Source organism: Saccostrea cucullata, unplaced genomic scaffold (genome assembly GCF_032062105.1).
Source record: "Saccostrea cucullata isolate Sc308-1 unplaced genomic scaffold, CSIRO_AGI_Scuc_v1 ctg15824, whole genome shotgun sequence".
NCBI lineage: Eukaryota > Metazoa > Mollusca > Bivalvia > Ostreida > Ostreidae > Saccostrea > Saccostrea cuccullata.
In genome coordinates, this window is record NW_026927087.1 from 5588 (window position 1) to 25773 (window position 20186).

The 20186-nt window shown below is 30.7% G+C and overlaps 2 protein-coding genes across 2 annotated transcripts; one reads left to right on the forward strand and one right to left on the reverse strand.

Annotated features, from left to right (window-relative positions):
- Positions 1–1800: 1800 nt before the first annotated feature.
- LOC134273417 (uridine-cytidine kinase-like 1) lies at positions 1801–5576 on the reverse strand. The gene is made up of 6 exons (XM_062755610.1): positions 5471–5576; positions 4205–4425; positions 3849–3955; positions 3447–3617; positions 3201–3297; positions 1801–1877 (listed from the first exon to the last, which is right to left on the reverse strand). The coding sequence occupies exons 1-6, from the start codon at positions 5536–5538 to the stop codon at positions 1801–1803; spliced, it is 741 nt and encodes a 246-aa protein (XP_062611594.1). The 5' UTR covers positions 5539–5576.
- A 46-nt stretch (positions 5577–5622) lies between these two features.
- On the forward strand, positions 5623–15872 carry LOC134273416 (UDP-sugar transporter UST74c-like). The gene is made up of 12 exons (XM_062755609.1): positions 5623–5641; positions 5794–5917; positions 7008–7041; positions 7214–7300; positions 7633–7700; positions 9347–9418; positions 10086–10154; positions 10373–10475; positions 10707–10799; positions 11652–11798; positions 12221–12303; positions 12869–15872. Exons 2-12 carry the CDS (start codon positions 5808–5810, stop codon positions 12966–12968), a joined length of 966 nt encoding a protein of 321 aa, XP_062611593.1. The 5' UTR covers positions 5623–5641; positions 5794–5807; the 3' UTR covers positions 12969–15872.
- Positions 15873–20186: the final 4314 nt, after the last annotated feature.

Sequence of the window (20186 nt, forward strand, 5' to 3'; positions counted from 1 at the left end):
ACTCCTGGACATCAAGCAGTCAAACTGTTTGCATGATTGTAATCAGCAATGAGTCCTCTACCAAAAATTGTGAAATTCATGGCCCTGGGGTCAGGGGTTCTAGTGCTAGGGTGGGGCTAAATAAGAAGTTAGTGAAAATGCATTATTTCTTTGAAAATCTTCTTCTCTGCTCCTGGGTATTAAATAAACCAACGAAGTACATAGTTATGATGAGTAATAGTGCTTACCAAAATTGTGAATTTTATGGCCCCAGGGTCAGGGGTTCTGGTGTTAGGGCGGGGCTCTATTGATTATATAGTGAAAATACATGAATTCTTTGAAAATCTTCTTCTCTGCTCCTGGGTATTAAATAAACTAATTAAGTACATAGTTATGATTAGCAAGAGTGTCTCTACCAAAATTGTGAATTTTATGGCCCCAGGGTCAGGGGTTCTTGTTTTAGGGTGGGGCTCTAATATTATATAGTGAAATGCATGAATTCTTTGAACATCTTATCCTTTGCTCCTGGTTAATATGCTTAATATGATCTAATTACATATTTAAGGCCAGGATTTATTTTAATTTCAGTTTTACAAACCCTCCGCTCAAGGTTTTGAATTTTCAGAAAAAATAAAACAATTTTTTTCTTTCCGATGTCAAATTTGAGTCGGGATCGAGATTTCAAATTTACGAACTCGCACTTCCGGTTTTACGATGAAACGGTGGGTAAATATAGCTAGATCTGAGAAGATATCTTGGTTTAGTGTAAAATTCATCGATAAGAGTGCCATTCAAAACGTTTCACCCGTTCAAAGGACAAATAAAATGCTGACGACTTTGTTGCACAATGACATGCTGGTGAGATAATTATGTATTCGTTTCAAAAGTAACTGTAAATTATTTTCCTCCCCCAGGTTTTAAACTGCCCGTGGTAGCTATTGCATATTGCCAGGGACATTGTTTAGGTCTCTGTTATAGCTTACAGTCTAAGCACCATTCTTCAGAAAAGGGTTGCTTATGCATCAGATGTAATGAATAAAACTATGGGAGAAGTGAAGTCCATTTAAGGAAGAAATAAACAATAACCTGAAGAAATAAAAAATTCAACTATTTAAAGGCAAGAATATACAAATATATACAGGCATGTAGTATCATTTGTATCAGCCAGAAAAATTATTTTACACTTTATTGAAAAAATGTTGACCCTACTCCCCAATACTCCCTGTCTGTTTTATGATAGGAATTATAATTTTAGGCATCAAGTAAATTTTAGAACAATGTCTACACATTCACCTAACACATATTAAAAAAATGAAGAGATATTGAAAGACTTTTTAAAGAATTGATTTTTTAAATATATTTTGATCAACATCACAAAATTTATATAACTGGCCCAAACTGACAGATGATGAAATAAGCAATTAAATGTTCTACTTTCCTATTTGTAAGCATTATGTTTCCAGTGGTATTACAAATGTTAATAATTGATTTATCAAAAAAATTTTATTTCCTTCTCCTTCGGGACTTTTTTATTCTCATGTTCATATAAAAAAAATGCTGGCCTTATAATGAACAAAGGGGCCTCTTTCAAATAGATAATTTCAGGGCTGCTGGGGTCAGGGGTACCAGGGGGGTACTTTGACTAATAAAATAAATTAATGCTTTGAAATCTGCCCTTTGATAGCAATGGTGCCTCTTTTTCAAAATTTGTGGAGTTTCATGGCTTTTGGCTTAAAACACAGAACCAAATACAATCGCTGGAAAGTTGGTTACATGATACTCAGGTGACCTATCAGGCCCATGGGCCTCTTGTTTTTATTTTCAGGATCGGACTGATTGGTTGAGTATACATAGTTTGAAAATAAAATATTTAACATTGTCCACGTGTTTACTTTTAACTATAAAACGAAAATAAATATACATTTATTACATTAATAAACATACAGAGAACAAATATCTTCAATTCTGTATGAAGTTTGTCAGAGGTCAGGGGTCAATACGTGACCTAATCACACGGCGCAATGATCTCTACCGGTACAAAATGACTTGCTCTACTTGCTTTTCATGTATAGAAATGAACAAAATAAGCAAGTAAAATAATAATTATTTTATTTACAATGTAAATGAGTATTTCATATATTTTTGGGCTATCGATTTAACCTGCGTACATAGAGAATATACACATGAAAACTAGCGTTTGTTTACAACTTTTATGACACTATGTCAGCTGCACAGTCCTGTAACCTTTATCCTAATTTTTTGGGAAGACCTTTAGTTAAAATTCCGTGAAAAACTATAATATTTTCATTAAATTCTACTCACGATAAATGTGTAAATCTGTTTGAAAATATCAAAGCATTCCAATCACGCCACAAACAGCTGACAAACACTTCGGAGTTGTCGTAACAATAAGCTGTCGCCAGTGTCTCCGTATTTTCATCATAAATATGCCTTTATTCATTGAAATTGTAGATTGAATGTTTTTTAGCAAATCCAATTGATTGCAAATCAAGTGTTTCCATCCATCCCTTTCTGGCGACCGAAATTCCTCCAACTTTTTATCATCGATCTTCGAATCGGACGTGTTTCTAGTGTCTTTTCAGCATTGATTATCAGTTTTCACGAATAAAAATATTCCCAGACAACAATTTGTTCACTATTACCGATCAGAAGTAGCCTTTCAAAAAATATTCCCTTAGAAATAAAATCCTTAGCCTGGTGAATTCGAAGCGTAACCGCCATTCAAGCCGATTTACACCTTGCGTCATTTTTCAAAATCTACGACGGACGGTTAGTGCTATAATTTAATTTGAAAATATTCATTGTCTCTCTCAAATGTATATATAAGTAATAAATAACAAGTTTATAAACTTCAATGGGAATTGAAGTGGGTCGGTACGTGATCAAATCTTCTGAGAAGGCCTTCGGCCTTCACAGGATTTGATCACGTGACCGACCCACTTCAATTCCCATTGAAGTTTATAAACTTGTTATTTATTTCTTAAATAATTTATTTATAAGTAAATTTATGAAATTTTATATTTTAACAAATGATGTACAGTATAATTTTTTTTTGGATAAATTTCTTTGTAAGTTACATAGAGAATTCATTTAAATGAATAGCAATAGGTCACTGGAGTGAGTCAGGTGACATGAAAAAGGAGTAATGAAATCAAAACGGTTTGATGAAATTCTGTTTCAATATTTTCCAAAAATTTTACTTAAAAAGAGAAGAGTGTTACCCACATTCAATAGATCTTTGTTGACAAATGACATAATGCCCTCAAATATAACAACATTGGCCCCATATATTGTTTTCTGAAATAGACAGAAAATGACATTCATTGATTTATTCATTTGTATAAAAAAACATTTGACTTAAAAAATTATGAAGTTCCAACTCAATTGAGCTTGTAATTGATGCATTTTTCAAACTTATTGAAGTCTCTTGAATTCAATGTATTTACACTGTGTTTTTCTCGGCTGTGAGTCACAAAGTTGTAGATTGGGACTTCTACTTTCTTTCCCTCCTTGAGGCGACGTAATGTTTTAATCAACAGATCAAAGTCAAAAGCATCAGGATGGTCAAAGTTGTATTCATTTTGTTCTGCCCGCTCATGTTCTTTTGGACCAAGCACCTGTAAAGACAAATGACAATGTCATCCTCATGAAGGTGTATTGGAAGTTAAACTTGAATATTTTTAACAATTATCAATGCTTAAATTTAGTACTGCATTTGAATGACTCTATTTTGACAAAAAGATTTTACATTAATTTCCATTATTATTATTTTTCTTATAGATTCTTCAGAGAGCAACATAAAATTTGGCTTTAGATCCAGGCACCAAACCATATTACAATTATCTTACCTTGTAAAAGGAATCCATGCTCAGCAAGCTGACCCATGGTACATCAAGAGCCTCAATGATTTTCCTGGCCACAGTTGTCTTTCCTGAAGCACTCCCTCCACATAGCCCTTAACATGTATTATGTTTATTATCATCATAACAAACTGTCAGTAAATTATGCAGAACAATATTTTTTAGACCAGAAAAAAATTTAACCTCTATCAAGAAAATTATTTAAATTTACCTATTATATATTTTTAAAGAGAGATTGTAATTGAAAATCACAAATCAGAATGTGAAAAAATCGAATATGCTTATAATTAAATATAAATGATATCAAAGAGTTCATTTTCTGAGCATGTGATGGTAGTTTGTACCTATGACAAATGCCTCCTTTAGAAGACCATGGGAATCGTACCAGGGAGGTCTCCCTGAGGTGTACACAGTTCTTCCCCCTGCATGGAAGTACTTGGCACTGCTAGCCGACGATCCTGTGCGAGACTTCAGACGTGCCAGGGTGGGTTTTACGGGACTCTTAGGGGCCTTCATTGGAGAATTGAGATTGCGTGTTTCATGTTCCTCCCCACTTCCACTGCCACTACAAAAAGTTGACAAAATAAGAATTACATAAATGGAAAAAAATTTCAACTAAATAAGCCATTCTTTACTTTAGTTGTCTATAATGTCTAATTTTTCTACTCACAGATATACATTTGTTCAAATATAAAATGAAAAACAAATTGAAGGAAAACTTTTTTAATGGCAGTTTCTATTAAATAGGCATTGCATAAAGAGCACAAAGTTTAATTTTATTGCACTTTAAGCATGATTTGCAGTTGCATTTTTTTGTTAGAAGTATTAGTTATTAAAAAGTTAGAAACTCAATTCTTTATTATTTAGCTAGGTTTACTATGTTTCCATTTTTAGTATTTTTAAATGCATCAAAATTTACAGAAGTACTCAAATAACAGCCTAATGATATTGTTTAATTCAATTTCAAATTGAACATAGGCTTAAAACATAATGATTATTATATCAAAAAATTGAAAAAGATCTAGATATACATTTAAAGCTTGCTAAAAATGGTTTCAAAATAAAAGGAATTTTAGTGAATAATTTCTTTGATAAAATTAATGACATGGTCAGTAATGTCTATCCTATAATAATCAATTTCAGAATACAAAAAATACAATGAACAAATAAAGTGTGGGGTTTTTTTTTCAAACAATATCGTGAACTTTTATGGTAGCTTCTACTTAGAGACTTCAAGGCACTTCTGATGCTCAAGGCTTAAGTGTAGTTTATTTTTTTAAGAAATAAATAAAATTGGATTAAAAATGTAAACAGAATCAAATATAGTGAAACAACAAACCTTTCCATAGTCAAAGATTTCCCATGTATCACTAAAAGTATTTGACACTCTTATTTATTGCATGACAGACTTTTACTAGATAGTGTTAACAACTAACTATTGCACATGGATTGCATATTGTATTTTGGCATGTTTTCAAAGTTCGGAGAAAATGAATAAACACGTGGTAATAACAAATGTCTTCTACTCCATTAGTCGAAAAAGAAATGCAATAATCTACTGACAACTAATAATTCCTCAATCATTTAGTATAATTAATTGGACACTTTACCTATCAGAGCCGGCAGAACGAGGCCTATCGAATGTAAAAGCTGACGGCTGTGTCTGAGGGGGTTCCATGTTTTTTGCAACGCGATGATTGGCTTTTGTTCGCGCACTTCCTGTTTGCGGATTCCGCTAATGAAGCTGAAGTCGATCGAGTGGAAACAATGTTGTTCTTAAAGTAACATTAAAATAAAAAAAAAATATAAAACGACTTTAAAGCATTAAGACTGATTTTTCAATATCAATTATTTATATGAGAATTTATACGAATAAATTCATTTTCCGGAATAAAGTTTTCGTATCGTATTCAAATTTTACACAAACTTCCAGTGTAAACACGAAAGATGGAGGAAGACGTTGGCTCACTTTTCTCCAGAATTGCCTCTGCTGTTTTCTATGGAGTGGCATCTTTTATGATAATTGTTGCCAACAAATTAACGCTTACATCTTACGGGTATGTGATATTTCTTCTTAGTGATTGTTTATGTATGATTACCAGGTCTCTTTTTTTGCTAAATGAGATAAATGTAATAATCAGTATATAGGGGTTTGTTTTATGCATCCTGTTACATGTGTGTGAAAATATAACAATGCTGTGAGAAATAATGATCCAAGATTCACAAATCTGTAAATTTAGCATAAATGATTTCTTGCATTAGATCAACAGGGTATAAGCTATATGGTTTTACTTAACTTGCTAACCATGCAGGTCTGTTTCATTATAATTAAGCTATTTAGAATAGATTGATTATAGATTGATTAAGTTATTTATCTGCACCTCAAACTATTATTTGTAAAATTGTTAGAAAAATACAAAATATTATGTCACCAGTACAGTATTTGACAATTTATATATGTACTATGGACTATTCAAAAACTTTTTGTGTCCTTTGCAAATGTATTCACATTGAATTTTTATAAAGATGACATGCATGATTTGTATTCAATTGTAAAGATATCATATGAGGTATCATACAAAGTTATTTAAAACATAAAGTATAATTTTTATTGTAACAGATAGATAGCAATGGTTTAAACTGATACCTTAATGGTATGTGTAACAAATGTACATGAAACATCATAATCTTGATATCGCGTTAAACCCTTTGGGCTGTATTAAAATAGAATAGATTTCATCAAATATCTTCCTGTTACCTTTTATCCCTGTAGATGGTTTAAAATGATACCTTAATATAACTTATATGTACACTTATATCTGATGTGTAACAAATAGCAACAGTAATCTGTTGAAGACTGACCATTTGAAACATCAGTGAATAATTATATCCAGTCTGATCGATAAAATCAATCATTTGATGTATAGAACTTTTTTTGGAAAGGGGGGGGGGTACTGAAAGGGATTTTTTTTCTCTCCATGGTTATATGCCTATAAAGCTAAGCTACATATCTATAACAGACATTATTCCCTATATGTATCAAACATTTTATTTTGAGCTGCCTATATTATAAAGTATTTGATGGTACAGAATTGCTTTTAATTTGCCAATTGATGACTTTTTATATGAATGTATTGTTCTTTGTAGTTTTCCATCTTTCCAGTTCCTGGCACTTGGTCAGGTAAGTGTTTCAGAAGGTTGACAATCCAAGCTGAGTATATTTCTTGTGAAGAACCTGAAGTGATGTTTGATGTGAAATAATGATAAAAATTGCTTTTTTTTGTGTGTATGATAAAAATAATTTATGCACCAGTTTATAGATGTAACCAAGTTGAATATATCTAACATTTCAGATGACCACAGGCATTGTGGTTCTTTTCTTGGCAAAACTGGTTGGTTTAGTGGATTTTCCTGGATTTTCTTTTGGAATATTTGTTAAAGTATGTTTATTCTAACTATTAATATGACACGAATATAGGTAATTTATTTATTCACCATTTTATAAAAGCTCCCCGAAGTATTTCCTTATTGCGAGTATATCATCATATTCCTGTCCTTCTAGAATACTACCCGGTAGTTTTGGATCCTGGTGGTTTCAAATTTGATCTAAAGTTATGTTAATTTAATAAGCAGTTCATCAATAAAGTATTTTTATACCAGTCTTAAACAATTGTGTATTAATATTGAATAGAGTTATGTTGATTTGCCCACATTCACATACATGTATTATATATTTATCAAAACTTATTAAAACACTTGTTTTCTTTTACAGATATGGCCATTGCCAATGATTTTTATTGGCAACTTACTGTTCGGTCTTGGTGGAACCAAGAAGCTAAAGTTAGTTTTAAAAATCATTCTCTATGCCCTACCATGGCTGGGGCATATATAATTTTTTTCATTTCAATCTTCCTTCCATCTATCCTTCTGTCATGCTCTGCATGTAACTGTTTATAAGAAGCTTTTCAAGATATTTTTATCAAACTTCATATGCTGATTCTTGTTGATGAGAGCTGTGGAAGACTTTCAAGTGCATCAACATTTTTTAGTTGACTTAAACCTCAGTTTCTTAAATTAGTGTTAATCTCAGTTTTAAAGAAACCATCAAAGATAATGTTATCAAACTTTATGTGCTGAACTAAGCTATTCAACTTCATCAGCATTTGTTGACAATGACCCATCCATTGATCTTGACCTCATTTTTCTTGAATAAGTGCTAGCCTAATTGAAAGAAACCATTAAAGATAGTGTATTAAAAAACTTCATATGCAGATACATACTGAAGTAAGGAATTTGACAGCTTCAAAAACTTTTGACCTTGACCTATGATTTGACTATGAATTCACTTTTCTTAAATTAGTGTATAGCTCAGTTAAAAGAAAAACAAAATATTCAAGATAGTATAATCAAACTTCAAATACTGATACACTGTACATACGGATGTTACCTTTCCAACTGCATATAAATATATCTTTACCTTGACCTTCCTTTGACCTTGACACTACTTTCCTTAAATTAGTGTAAAGCGCAGTTTTACATAAACCATTCAAGATTTTTATATAAAAATTAGATGAATTTCTGAGACCTGTTCAACTGATTAAAAACTTTTGACCTTGTACCTTCCCATGACCTTGCTTGTCTTAAATTTGAATTTCGTTTAGTTTTAATGAAACTAATAATGAATTACTTAATAATCAATGAAGATATTTTATGTAAGCTTATGCACTTATGCATAATTTAATGAGAATTTATAATTCATATCCCATTTTTTAGATTTCAATTTTAATATCTACTCAAGATATTCTAACATGTTTCTTGTTGAATAATATACAAAGTATATATATTGCTGTTAAAATTCTGAGCAATTAATTAATATATAAATATAGCCCTTTGATGAGGTTAATATTGATATATCGACTTCACAGAAAAAACAGCATATCGACCGAGCACAAAGTGCAGGTCTATGCTTTTCCATATATCGATATATTATGGATCGAAAAAATTAAAGGGCTACATTTGTTATATTATTTTTTACATAGATTTGAAAACAAAACAAAATTTGAAAATAATGGGAACAAGCTACAAGTTTACTTATTCAAAATACTTAATTCATTTGATTATGTTTTGAATCAATTTTTGACGAACATATCCAATATGTTGAAATATAAAGTAGATCCTAATTCAAAGCTTCAAGGCATTGTTACGTCTAATCAATTAAGGAACATGAAAAAATAATAATAGAAGTTGTAGTAAATATATTTTTTTCAGATACATCAAGTCATACTTGATGAGTTGATCAGTACTATTTTTGTTTTACAGACAATTATCTCCATTTTAAGAAACATCAAGTCGATATGCATTTCAGATTCTATTAATAGTAACTCAAGTCTTTATGCTGTTATATACTTAATCATGTGATGAAGTTTGAGCCAATCAGAGAGCTTGGAATAAATGATAAAAATAATATTAATAAATATATTTTACAGTTTACCAATGTTTACAATTCTAAGAAGATTTGCCATTCTCTTTACAATGATTGCAGAATATTATGTTTTAAAGTAAGTAGCACATGTCTTGGTGAACATGAGAAAGAGAGAGAGAGAGAGAAAGAGAGAGAGAGCAAAATAAGAATGTAATATGATACAAAGTAAATACATGTACACTTAGGTAAAAAAAAAATTAATCAATAGTTTCTTTTGCACCGCCACATCAGTTGAAAAATGCCGCATTGATAAAATTACAATTAGTAATACATGACATTCTTCCTTGTTGAAAAGGGAAATAACACGATACGTATTACGCAACAAAAAATCGCGATATACCGGTATACCGATAAAATCGCCCATCCCTACAAATGACTTACAAAAAAGGTGTAAAACCTGCTTCCAAAAAAAAAAGCCTGCCTGCCGCATTGAATTTTGAATTTTTTGGCCTGAGAAACTATTAATCAAATTTTTTTTGGCCTAATATTCTTCCTTTTTTTTGAAACTCAGATGTTTAAGTGTTTTGTAATAAAAAGACCACTCGCCCCACCACCACCAAATTTGGACAATCAATTTTCTGAAGTTGGAAGAAGAAAAGAAAATACTGAAGTTATACAAATTTTAAAATGATATACCTTAGTCAGTTGAATTCAGTAGTCACTGAGAGGTATTTTGTCTTACACATTATTAGTCTTTTTTTTCTGTTGCTTGAATATTGATGTTTTTTTTAACTTTTTGTCAGTGTAAAGGCACCAAGAGTGGTACAGTTTACAGTTTTTCTGATGATATTTGGTGCTATAGTTGCTGCCAGGTAACACAAATCTTATGATAATATGAAATAAAGATGAATGCTATAAAAATTATTTGTATTCAAGTTATTTTATAGATACATGTAAATGATATGTGTAAATTGGAAATGAGGATAAAAATGATTTTTGAATGAACTGAATCAAACATTTTTATGCCTTTAGATTATAATACATGAACTACATGACTATACAAATATAAATATATGTCTGGTTGCTATAGTGATGACCTAACCTTTGACCTCACTGGTTATATCATGATTTTACTCAATGATGTTTGTACGGCAGCCAATGGAGTGTACACCAAGAAAAAGCTGGAAGCAAAGGTAAACAAAAATAGCCACCTGATAAACAAATTAATTCAAAAGTAAAGATATTTAACTGAAATAGAAAATAAAAACTAATAAAATTCATGATTTGTAATATATTCACTGGCAAATATTCTTTCAGTTGAAATTTTTTGAGCATGCAAATTCATTTTCCTTTGCTTTTAAAATGTTATATATATATCAAATTTGAATATGATAGTGTTATAATTTTTTTCTTTCATATTTCAGGATCTAGGGAAATATGGATTATTATTTTATAATTCCCTCTTCATGATTTTACCAGTGTTTGCTTTTGCTTTTTTTAATGGAGAAATTGAAAAAGTAAGTACACATTTAAATGAACTCACTCAGAATGATCCTTGTTAAAGAATAATATATCATCCAAGTTTTCTAAATTTGAATTTAAAATAGAAAAATGGCTTTAATCAAAGAATTTAGTGATAAAACAGCATGAATAAAGTGCACAACAATAATAAAAATGCTCACCTCAACAATGAAGGAGCTTAGCCTTACCATGCTTATATAGCTTGGTGTTGGAGTCAACATTGGTATGCCAGTTTAAGTTTTAGGAACAAATCTGTTTTCAAAAAAAAAAAAACCCTTACCTGAACCAGACTTGCAAGGATGATGCTTCCATAGATGCACACAGCCAGGTTTGCTTTAAATTCTTGATCTGACTTACATTTTTCTGGACAGGTGACCAAGGTAAATGTTTGGGAGCATGTCATTTTTAGTCTACTGGAACCAACTTGCTTGGATAATGATTCTATAAGGATGTACATCACCACACATAATTTGCATCTGACATAATTTTTAAAAGTTTCTGAAGGAGTTCTATTCCAAGCAGATTGATACTTAAAGTGTAACAGCAATGTGTGCCTCCACTTTTGATTGAACCCAGGGCCTCTGGCTTACCAGTCCAGTGCTGTACCAACTTACATGGATATATTAAGGGATGCAAATTACCAAAACATTTATTTGGAATGAGAATTTGCCTTTTATATACATGAAGTTAATATTCAATGGTGTAAGCTTTGTTATTTTTGACTACCTATGTTTATATGGGTTGTACTGAATAATGATGTGGTATTCTGTTTTCTGTGACAGTAATCTAGGATTACCAATGTTTATATGGGTTCTACTAATTAATTATATTCTGTTTTTCTTTGACAGGGTCTGGCTTTTAAAGACTGGGGAAATCCCTGGTTTCTGCTACAGTTTTTGTTATCCTGTACCCTAGGGTTCATCCTGAACTATGCCATTGTTCTTTGCACTCATCACAATTCCGCACTCACCACAAATATTGTTGGTGTTTTAAAGGTATGACAAAGTAATAAAAACTTTCTTCGTCTGAAATTAATTTTATTTACTCAGTAAAAAAAAATCAGGCACTTGTCTCTTAAAAGTATTCTAGTCATACAAAATTTATAGATATGTATACCTACCAAAATTATTTTTAGCAATACTTGTTGAAAATATGAAAAGCTTTTATTTCTTTGTCTTAATTCTTTTTTTAAAATGCTATACCCCTCCCTTTCAGTAATTGACTAGTTTCAGTAACTTTCTGCAAAAGTTCAGTACTTGAACAACAAGGTTGATTAAGTAATTATAAAACTCAAGACACAATGTAACGAAGCCCTATTTTGTAGAGCTTCATTCTCGTAAAAAATATCTGGCAGTAATAGAATAAAAAGAATGCTAGTTTTGGGATACAGATTCATCTATTTTCTCTGCTTTTTCAGAACCTTTTGGTGACATACATAGGAATGTTTTTAGGAGGAGACTATCATTTTAGGTGGATTAATTTCATTGGTGTAAATATAAGGTAATTAACAGTGCGTCAATTAATACCGGTACAGATATTGAAAAAATGAAAACTGTAGATTGGCAAATATTGACGGTGGTTTTAATTTGGCTATGTTCATGATTTATCATTTTTCCACCAAATTAAACCCATGGTGAATGCTATTAGTAGTTTTTAAAAACGTTTAAAATCTTGGCTTTTACTTTTGAACAGATGGTGCTAGGGCTATCATACTTCACATGTGTATTCATTGTGACAAGACCTTCTATAAGAATGAATATTTTTGACCTTGACTTTGGAGATTGGCCTGTTCATAAAAAAAATTTAACCTTGGTCACAAAAAACTTTATTTTTTGAACAGTTAGCAATAGCGCTTTCATATTTCACAGGTGCATTCTATCTATCATACCAACAATTTTGACCTATTGACCTTGACCTTTGGAGTTTGACTTGCATCTGAGAAACTTTAATCATGGGCCTTAGCTACCATACAGCGGCATCAGTTTTTCACCAACACATATTGTCTTGATGAAAAATATTAATCTACTTATTAAGAAATGCTGATTTTTTGTATGTTATATTGTAGTGTGGCGGGAAGTATTATATACAGTTATGTGACCTTCAGGAAACCACCCACTGGAACTATAGAAATCAAGAAACCAGATCAACCTGTACAAACAGTATAGTAACTTAACTGAGGCTATTTCTTATGTACATTACGCATTTATTTGAGTGTTGATCTTCCAACAAAGGTAATGTCACTATACCCCTATAAAATCTTAAATAATCATAAGTCATCAACAAAATGTTTTGCATACTTATATCTCTATCCATTTTGAATGCTGCCTAAAAATTTCATTTGGTATAATATAATGCTTTAATATAATAAACACAAGATTAGCTAGGTTTTGCCTATCATAAAAAATGTCAAAAAGACATCAGTAATGAGATGTTATGAAGTGATAAATGATCAATAAACCCTATTAATTTTATGTTTAAATCTGGATATTTTTTAAAAATATGATAAATATTTATTGAAGAAATTTTTAGGCAGCAGTCATAATAAGTAAAGCTATAAGAGTTTAAATTTTAGTTGAAAATTCCAACTACTTAACACTTTATAGTAACTGTGACATTACTTTTGGATCAGCCCTTGTATGATTGATCATTGAGGAGACGGAATTGATATTTAGGTATCTTGTGTTCAGTAGAAAATTCTGATTTACAAGTGGGTTATCATAATACAGAAATCCATGCTTTACCGTCCATGTGAATACACTTGTTTCCAGAAAAAAAAAATAAAGCGTTATGATATGTTCTAAGAAATTCAATAACTGAATTGACACAATCTTGCTCTATAGAATCAGTGGATTTATGAAACTGCTTTGCATAGAAACTAGCTACATGTATAATTTTATAAATATTTGTAGTGCATCATAGTAAACAAAATTGTTCAGAATGTTTACCATACATATGCAAAATACAATTTTACAGCAATTTAACTTCATTAATGCATGTATGTATGATTCTTTTAATTTATATAAGAGAATCTCTATTTTGAAATCCATGTTTTCTATATGTTATTATAGCTTGTTTGACTTGCCAAGTACTTGAACACAATTTGTCTGTCATTTTGGCTACTGTAGATCAAATTTTTGTGAAACTTTATTTTTGTGAGACGCATTTTGTTCCTTATTTTACCCAGATAATATATTGCAAAATGACTCGTAGTCAGGAAATACAAGGAACATGGGTGCGCAGGTTTTCACATACAGTGGACCTTCAGATATCCGGATGCCAGATATCCAGATGCTTCAGCACCGGGACGATTTTTCATTGGAACGGATTTTTTTAAAGTTATTTTGTTTTGTTAAATTGGTACCGGTAATTCAGGTATCCGGACACTTCATATACCGGTCTCTTGACAAATTGACAGGAAACCAAATCGTCCGGATAAACGAGGCTCCACTGTATATTTAAGGAATAACAGTCCAATGTTTGGTTTCATGATGTGATCATGAAATTGGCTTTTGTGATAATTTACATATGAACACCAAAGGGGTTTATAAGCATAAAATTATCACACAAGTCAGTTTCTTGATCATCATGATCACAAAACCAAAACATCTTGACAGTTATTCCATACATTTACTTGTCCAGTTGAACTTTGGTATCTCGAACACTGAAGTGTGGAGTATCATGACTATGTTGAACTGATTTTGAAGTTCCAACTACTTATTCTTTAAGTATTTTAATTATCCTTAATATCTCATGTTAGAATGAAATTTTTGTGAGCAGATGCTTTCATATAATGGTCTCGCTATAATAAAGTTCTCACCAATAAAGATTGAGCAATTTACAGTATTCATTTTTGAAACATGTACTTAGTACTAAGTATTTAGTACATGTAAACAGACAGTATATACTTATTAACTCATAAATTAAATAACATTGTGATATTATAAGTTCTCTTTAACATGGTAATTATTTTTTATATTCAGGTAACATTGTTTTTTATCTTGTGTATCTGTTGTTATGTTGTATATGTTAAGGATATACAGATGGATTTTTATTTCTATATCATTAAATCTTTTTTTTTTTTGGTGCAGCCAGGCAAACATTAAACATTAGTGGGTATTACAATTAAGGAATTTTTTATTTTTATTTGGAATGGTGTTAGGGTTTATGTGTTTGTTGACCAGAATGTTTCAATCCTTTTATATCATATTTATGTTTTCATAACCCTTGCTTGAAAAAGGAATATTTAATACCACACAAATAAAATTTGATACTTTCACAGAATCTTTATAACTTAGTGCCATTGTGACTTCCGATTTCACTTTTTGATTGGACAGTTATTTTGGGATTCCCATAGCAAAACATTGACAATGCTATAATACTCCCTCTTGTTTCAAGAGGTGTTGGGCTTCAAACTTGTATAGTAATTATTAAACTTGAAAAGTTTTTTTTATCTAAGAACAGCTAGTTTGTATTTAAGGTATACCTTTACTCAGATGACCAAAAATTCCACTGATAAGAATGAAAAACCACCTATTGCACATTGTACACCAATGATTCTTGTGTTAAATTTCAATTTCAAATAACTAGGTCAATGACCTACTTTTCATGCTAGTGGCCCCTGAGTATTTCTCGGGAAATACCTAAATTTTTCACAATATGACCAATTTTTTTTTATACACACAAAATATTACAAGCAACTAAACTCTTTAAATAATGAAATATTATAGCAATGGAACAGCCTTGCTTCATATAAAGAAATGATTGGAGTTTGGGCCAGAAATGTGATAATTATAACAGTCCAAATTTCCTCTGTCATATTTATATTTTTTTCCCCATTTTAAATCGAATATTACAAAAATCTGACTCAGATAAGAACTCTAAACAATCCATAGCCTCAGATTACTTTTGATGCCCTAATTCTCATGGTATTGATATCATATGGGGTCAATGATCAAATTATTGAGATATATTGTCTGGAATGGTTTTTGTACATATTTTTGAATTTCTTTATTTTGTAGCATTCAATTATTTGATATAATTTATGAGCTTTAACACATATAATATTTGCAAAATGATGTTTAAAAATACATTTAACCTTTAATTCGTGATTATTATTGAAAGAAATCAAAATTTTTGACAAAAATGAAAAATTAAAAATTTAGTCCGAATTTCCTCTGCATTACCATACATTGACTTTTGTACCTGTATATTTTCTTTAATATAATAAAATATTAAATTTTTAAATTGATTTCGATTTAAAACTTGCTTATTTTATCCATTTAGAACAATTTTTGATTTAACATAAATACTTTATAAAATGTTCTTTCTATTATCTGAAATCTGTGTAAACGTCATCCTTAATTGCACCAATATACAAAAAAATCTGCTCATACGTTCTGGAAAGATCTTTTCTAGGGAGCAAAAACTTACGTACTTCTCATCTCATATAAGCATTTTGATTTAGTGTGGTTTTGCATGAAGTATAAATATTTTTCATTTCTACATGTATAGGTTAAAACCAAACATTTGAATGTGGAGAAAATGACTGTTTATTAAATCCTACCTGACCATGATCATTTATGAAATACTAAGTATTTTTAACAATGTACAATATTATATGTTATGTACTAGTAAATGTATCACAAGCCTTGTTTTTTCCCCCTTCATTTTTCTACATGTATTTCCTGAATCTTTTGCAAGTTTGTATCATAGTGTCATAAGGAGAAATCCTTCAAGTTGCCATGCAATAATATTAAAGTTGTTTTGAAAGATTACATATTATATGGTATTTATTTAAAAAAAAATTGAGGTAAAAAATATGTTTTGTTTTTTTCTTTAAAATACAATAAAATTATCCATAATTAGCAATATTTTGTGATTTCGAAACTATTTGGAAAATAAATACATGTACAACAAAAATCATGATATTGACAATTCATGTGATTTCAAATAGGGAATTGTTAAAGAAAAACCATGCACCCTCTGGTATCTTTCACAAATGCCTGGTAAGGTATATCCCAAGTTTTTGTAGTAAACTTGTTAAAGTAGCAATACTCCAAAGACAAATATTCTTGGGAATTTTTTTTTCACTAATTATTATATAAGATGTCATCTGACCTTAATTTATTAAAATTATAATTAATTATTTATACTATGTATTTACACTGAATAACATTTTATTTGAGTAGTTTTTTTTTTATTATATATCTTTTTTTTACTGTATTGCAGGATTTATTCAAATTAAATTATGAATAAATAACAAGAGTTACTTGTGATATCCCATGGAAAAGTGAACTGCTTATAAAGCAGCTCTTTCACAGTTTTACAAATGTCCAGCAGTTTTCAAACAGTTTCAGACAGTTGGGCCTGTTTTTACTGCTCTTTTATAACTGCCAGAGCTTTAGGAGTAAACAGTTTTCCTAAGCAGTTTTTTAAAAGCAGTTACCAGTTTCCCTAGCAGTTATATCCTAGCTGCCAATGCTTGGGAAGAAGACGGTTTTTTTGGCAGTTTTGTAAGCAGTTATTAGCAGTTTCTTCACTTTTTTGGTTGGGATCAAGAGTCATTTCAAAGTTGGGCTCAATGATCAGTATAAATACTCAACAGGATTGAACCATACAACTGTTCATTGAAATTTTAAGAAAAAAGATAAAAAGACATTTATCTTAGATTACTTGTGTGCACCATTAGTTGTGTTAAAATTTGAGCAAACTGGTAGAAGTAGCATTTAGAAGAATTTTCAATTTTGAGTAACAGTGGCAGTACCCTTCAAAAACTGATTAAAGGCCGAGATTTTTAACCGAACAATTTTCTCAAGTAAGGGGAGGTAATGTATCTTCATATTTTCTACCTGTGTTTGTGTACCAAGTTATACTGAAATTGGAGCAAGTGGAATGTTTAAATGTTTATTCTTTTTTTTCATCTGAGATCTAAATACACAATACTTTCTTGTTTGTTACTTATTATGGTAAAAGTGACTTATTGCTATCCTTTTTTGTCTGTTGATGTGGGTTGGTTGTAACTGTTTGAATATTTCATTCTTTTCCGAAATACCTTAAATAAGATCTCCAAAACTACACAAATGATGAGGTGACTAAAAATATTGAAAACACTGACCAATGATTAATTAGCCCCTTCACGGTAACTGCGGTACTACACTTTTGCAGGGCAAAATAATATTTTTACATTTGGCGAAGTTTTTGTTGACAGATAATTAAATGACGTATCTTTAACAATTACTTTTATGTCATATTTCACCAAACTATATCATTTTGCCCTGCAAAGGAGCAGTACCGCAGTTACCATGAAATGGTCTATTTGCTTAAAAGGTCATTATATAGCAAATACAAAATACTCAGTCTTTGAGGTTGTCAAATCCCTGTATGATTAAGTTGTTTTTCAATAGCCTGCCTCTGTTAAAAACACTGTTCATACTCGGAGTCGGAGCATGTAACTTTCTGGTCACAGGAGGAAGATCCTATCTATAGTCACCTCGACTACAATCCCTCAACTCTAATGTTTTTTACCTGAGTAGAGTACTAATAAATGAAACTGATAATGACATCAATAAATATTGTTTTTATTGGTATACATGGTGTACAATGCACAATCTCATGTGTGAAAAAATAACACACGGACCCGTTTTTGAATTTTTTTTTGCAGTAAAACAAAGATTCTTGAAACAGAATCATAAAATAAAAGAATAATGTGCATTGTATAAAAACACCATTTTCCTATGATAAATATATATGCATTACATACAGTGTAATAAATATCCATATTGAATATTATAATTAATTAATTCAAAATATAATTCTTGGATACCAAGAAGAGTATGCAGAACTCTATCAGAAAAAAACATCAGTTTTCATCACACATACTGAATTTAATACAAGCCAGTTGGTAATAATCTGTGATTGCTAAGGATTCCCTACATTTATCTTATATAATAAGAATATCAAAAGAAATCTATTTTTTAAAAAAATACATGGAAACTAAGTTATGTATACTACAAGTACATTGGCAGAGTTTTTAAACAAAGCTACTTGAGTCAACACCTTCATATGGTTCATGTACTACTTTCATTATGCATATTGCTACACTTCTCTTCATAATATTTTTTAATATTTTACATTTTTAAAACATAGGTAATCAGAGATTACAGAGCTCACCTCAACGAATGTTGTCTTTACGGCAAAGTCACACAATTAACCAACAAAAAGTGTTCATCCAAAAATGCAAAATTTATGCAATTTTGATTTGATACTTTGGAATAGACCTATATAAAAACTTCAAACTAGTTCTTCATCATGAAAACGTAATTAAAATCCAGCATCTGAAGCAAGTTTGAGAGTTTTCATCCCTTGATGCATCATTTGTGCAAGTTTGGTTTCTATAAGCCTTATAGTTTCTTGGTAATAGACCTGCACCCATAACTTTTACGAGGTCCATTATCTGGAAAATGTATGTCGAATTCAGCATCTGACGCAAGTCCATTAGTGTGCATCCTAAGATGTATCATCCATGCAAGTTTGATCAACATAGAGCTCGAAGTTACTTGGAAATGTAACCTGTATAAAAAACTAACCTTTTCACTAATCCAGAAAATGTAGGTCAGATTCAGCATCCGAAGCAAGTCTGGTAGTATGCATCCTAAGATGTATCATCCATGCAAGTTGAGTCATTATAGGGCTCATGGTACCTTGGAAATGAAACCTGCACCAAAAACTTTAATCTGTTCACTCAACCGGAAAAAGTAGGTCAGATTCAGCATCCAAAGCAAGTCTGGTAGTATGCATCCTAAGATGTACCATCCATGCAAGTTTGGTCATTATAGGGCTCATAGTAACTTGGAAATGAAACGTGGATATAGATATATCTTGAAATAATTTAGGTAAGAAATTTAGAAAATTTTTTCCCATAACTACTTTACCGTTATTCAATGTAGATAGTAAATACGATCGAAATACATCTAAGATTTTTACGCCAATATCATGGTATATCATTGCATACAATTTAAAAAAAAAAAAAAAATTCATTTTTCTAGATTATACATTGTTTATATAAAAATAATCCCTATCTATTGAAAATAAAACGTTGTGTACGAGTTGATTTCTTTTTGTGTACAGCTGACTTCTGATTTGTGTACGAGTTGACTTTTTGTGTACGACTCGGTTTGTGTACGAGACGGTTTGTGTACGAGTTGACTGGACACCGAAAAAACACTTTTTAAGGTGGCAGAGGATAGTTTTTTTTGCAATCAAAACGTTTGACTGATGGTTTACTTGATATTGAGCTGCTTTAAAAATGTGCATTGAAAAATTTTAAATTCCCTCTACATGTAATAATAGTATGAAGTAGTCCCTTGAGAAATTTGAAGCTTTTA

What these genes read in the sequence shown, in the direction of transcription:
- LOC134273417 (XM_062755610.1), bottom strand. Translation starts at nt 5,538, where the DNA reads ATGGAACCCCCTCAGACACAGCCGTCAGCTTTTACATTCGATAGGCCT. An exon ending in CGTTCTGCCGGCTCTGATAG is followed by an intron (nt 4,426 to 5,470) that starts GTAAAGTGTCCA and finishes AACTTTTTGTAG; the next exon opens with TGGCAGTGGAAGTGGGGAGG. An exon ending in TAACACTCTTCTCTTTTTAA is followed by an intron (nt 1,878 to 3,200) that starts GTAAAATTTTTG and finishes TTCGTTTTATAG; the next exon opens with TTAAAAGTAAACACGTGGAC.
- LOC134273416 (XM_062755609.1), top strand. Translation starts at nt 5,808, where the DNA reads ATGGAGGAAGACGTTGGCTCACTTTTCTCCAGAATTGCCTCTGCTGTT. An exon ending in GCAGAATATTATGTTTTAAA is followed by an intron (nt 9,419 to 10,085) that starts GTAAGTAGCACA and finishes ACTTTTTGTCAG; the next exon opens with TGTAAAGGCACCAAGAGTGG. An exon ending in ATATTGTTGGTGTTTTAAAG is followed by an intron (nt 11,799 to 12,220) that starts GTATGACAAAGT and finishes CTGCTTTTTCAG; the next exon opens with AACCTTTTGGTGACATACAT.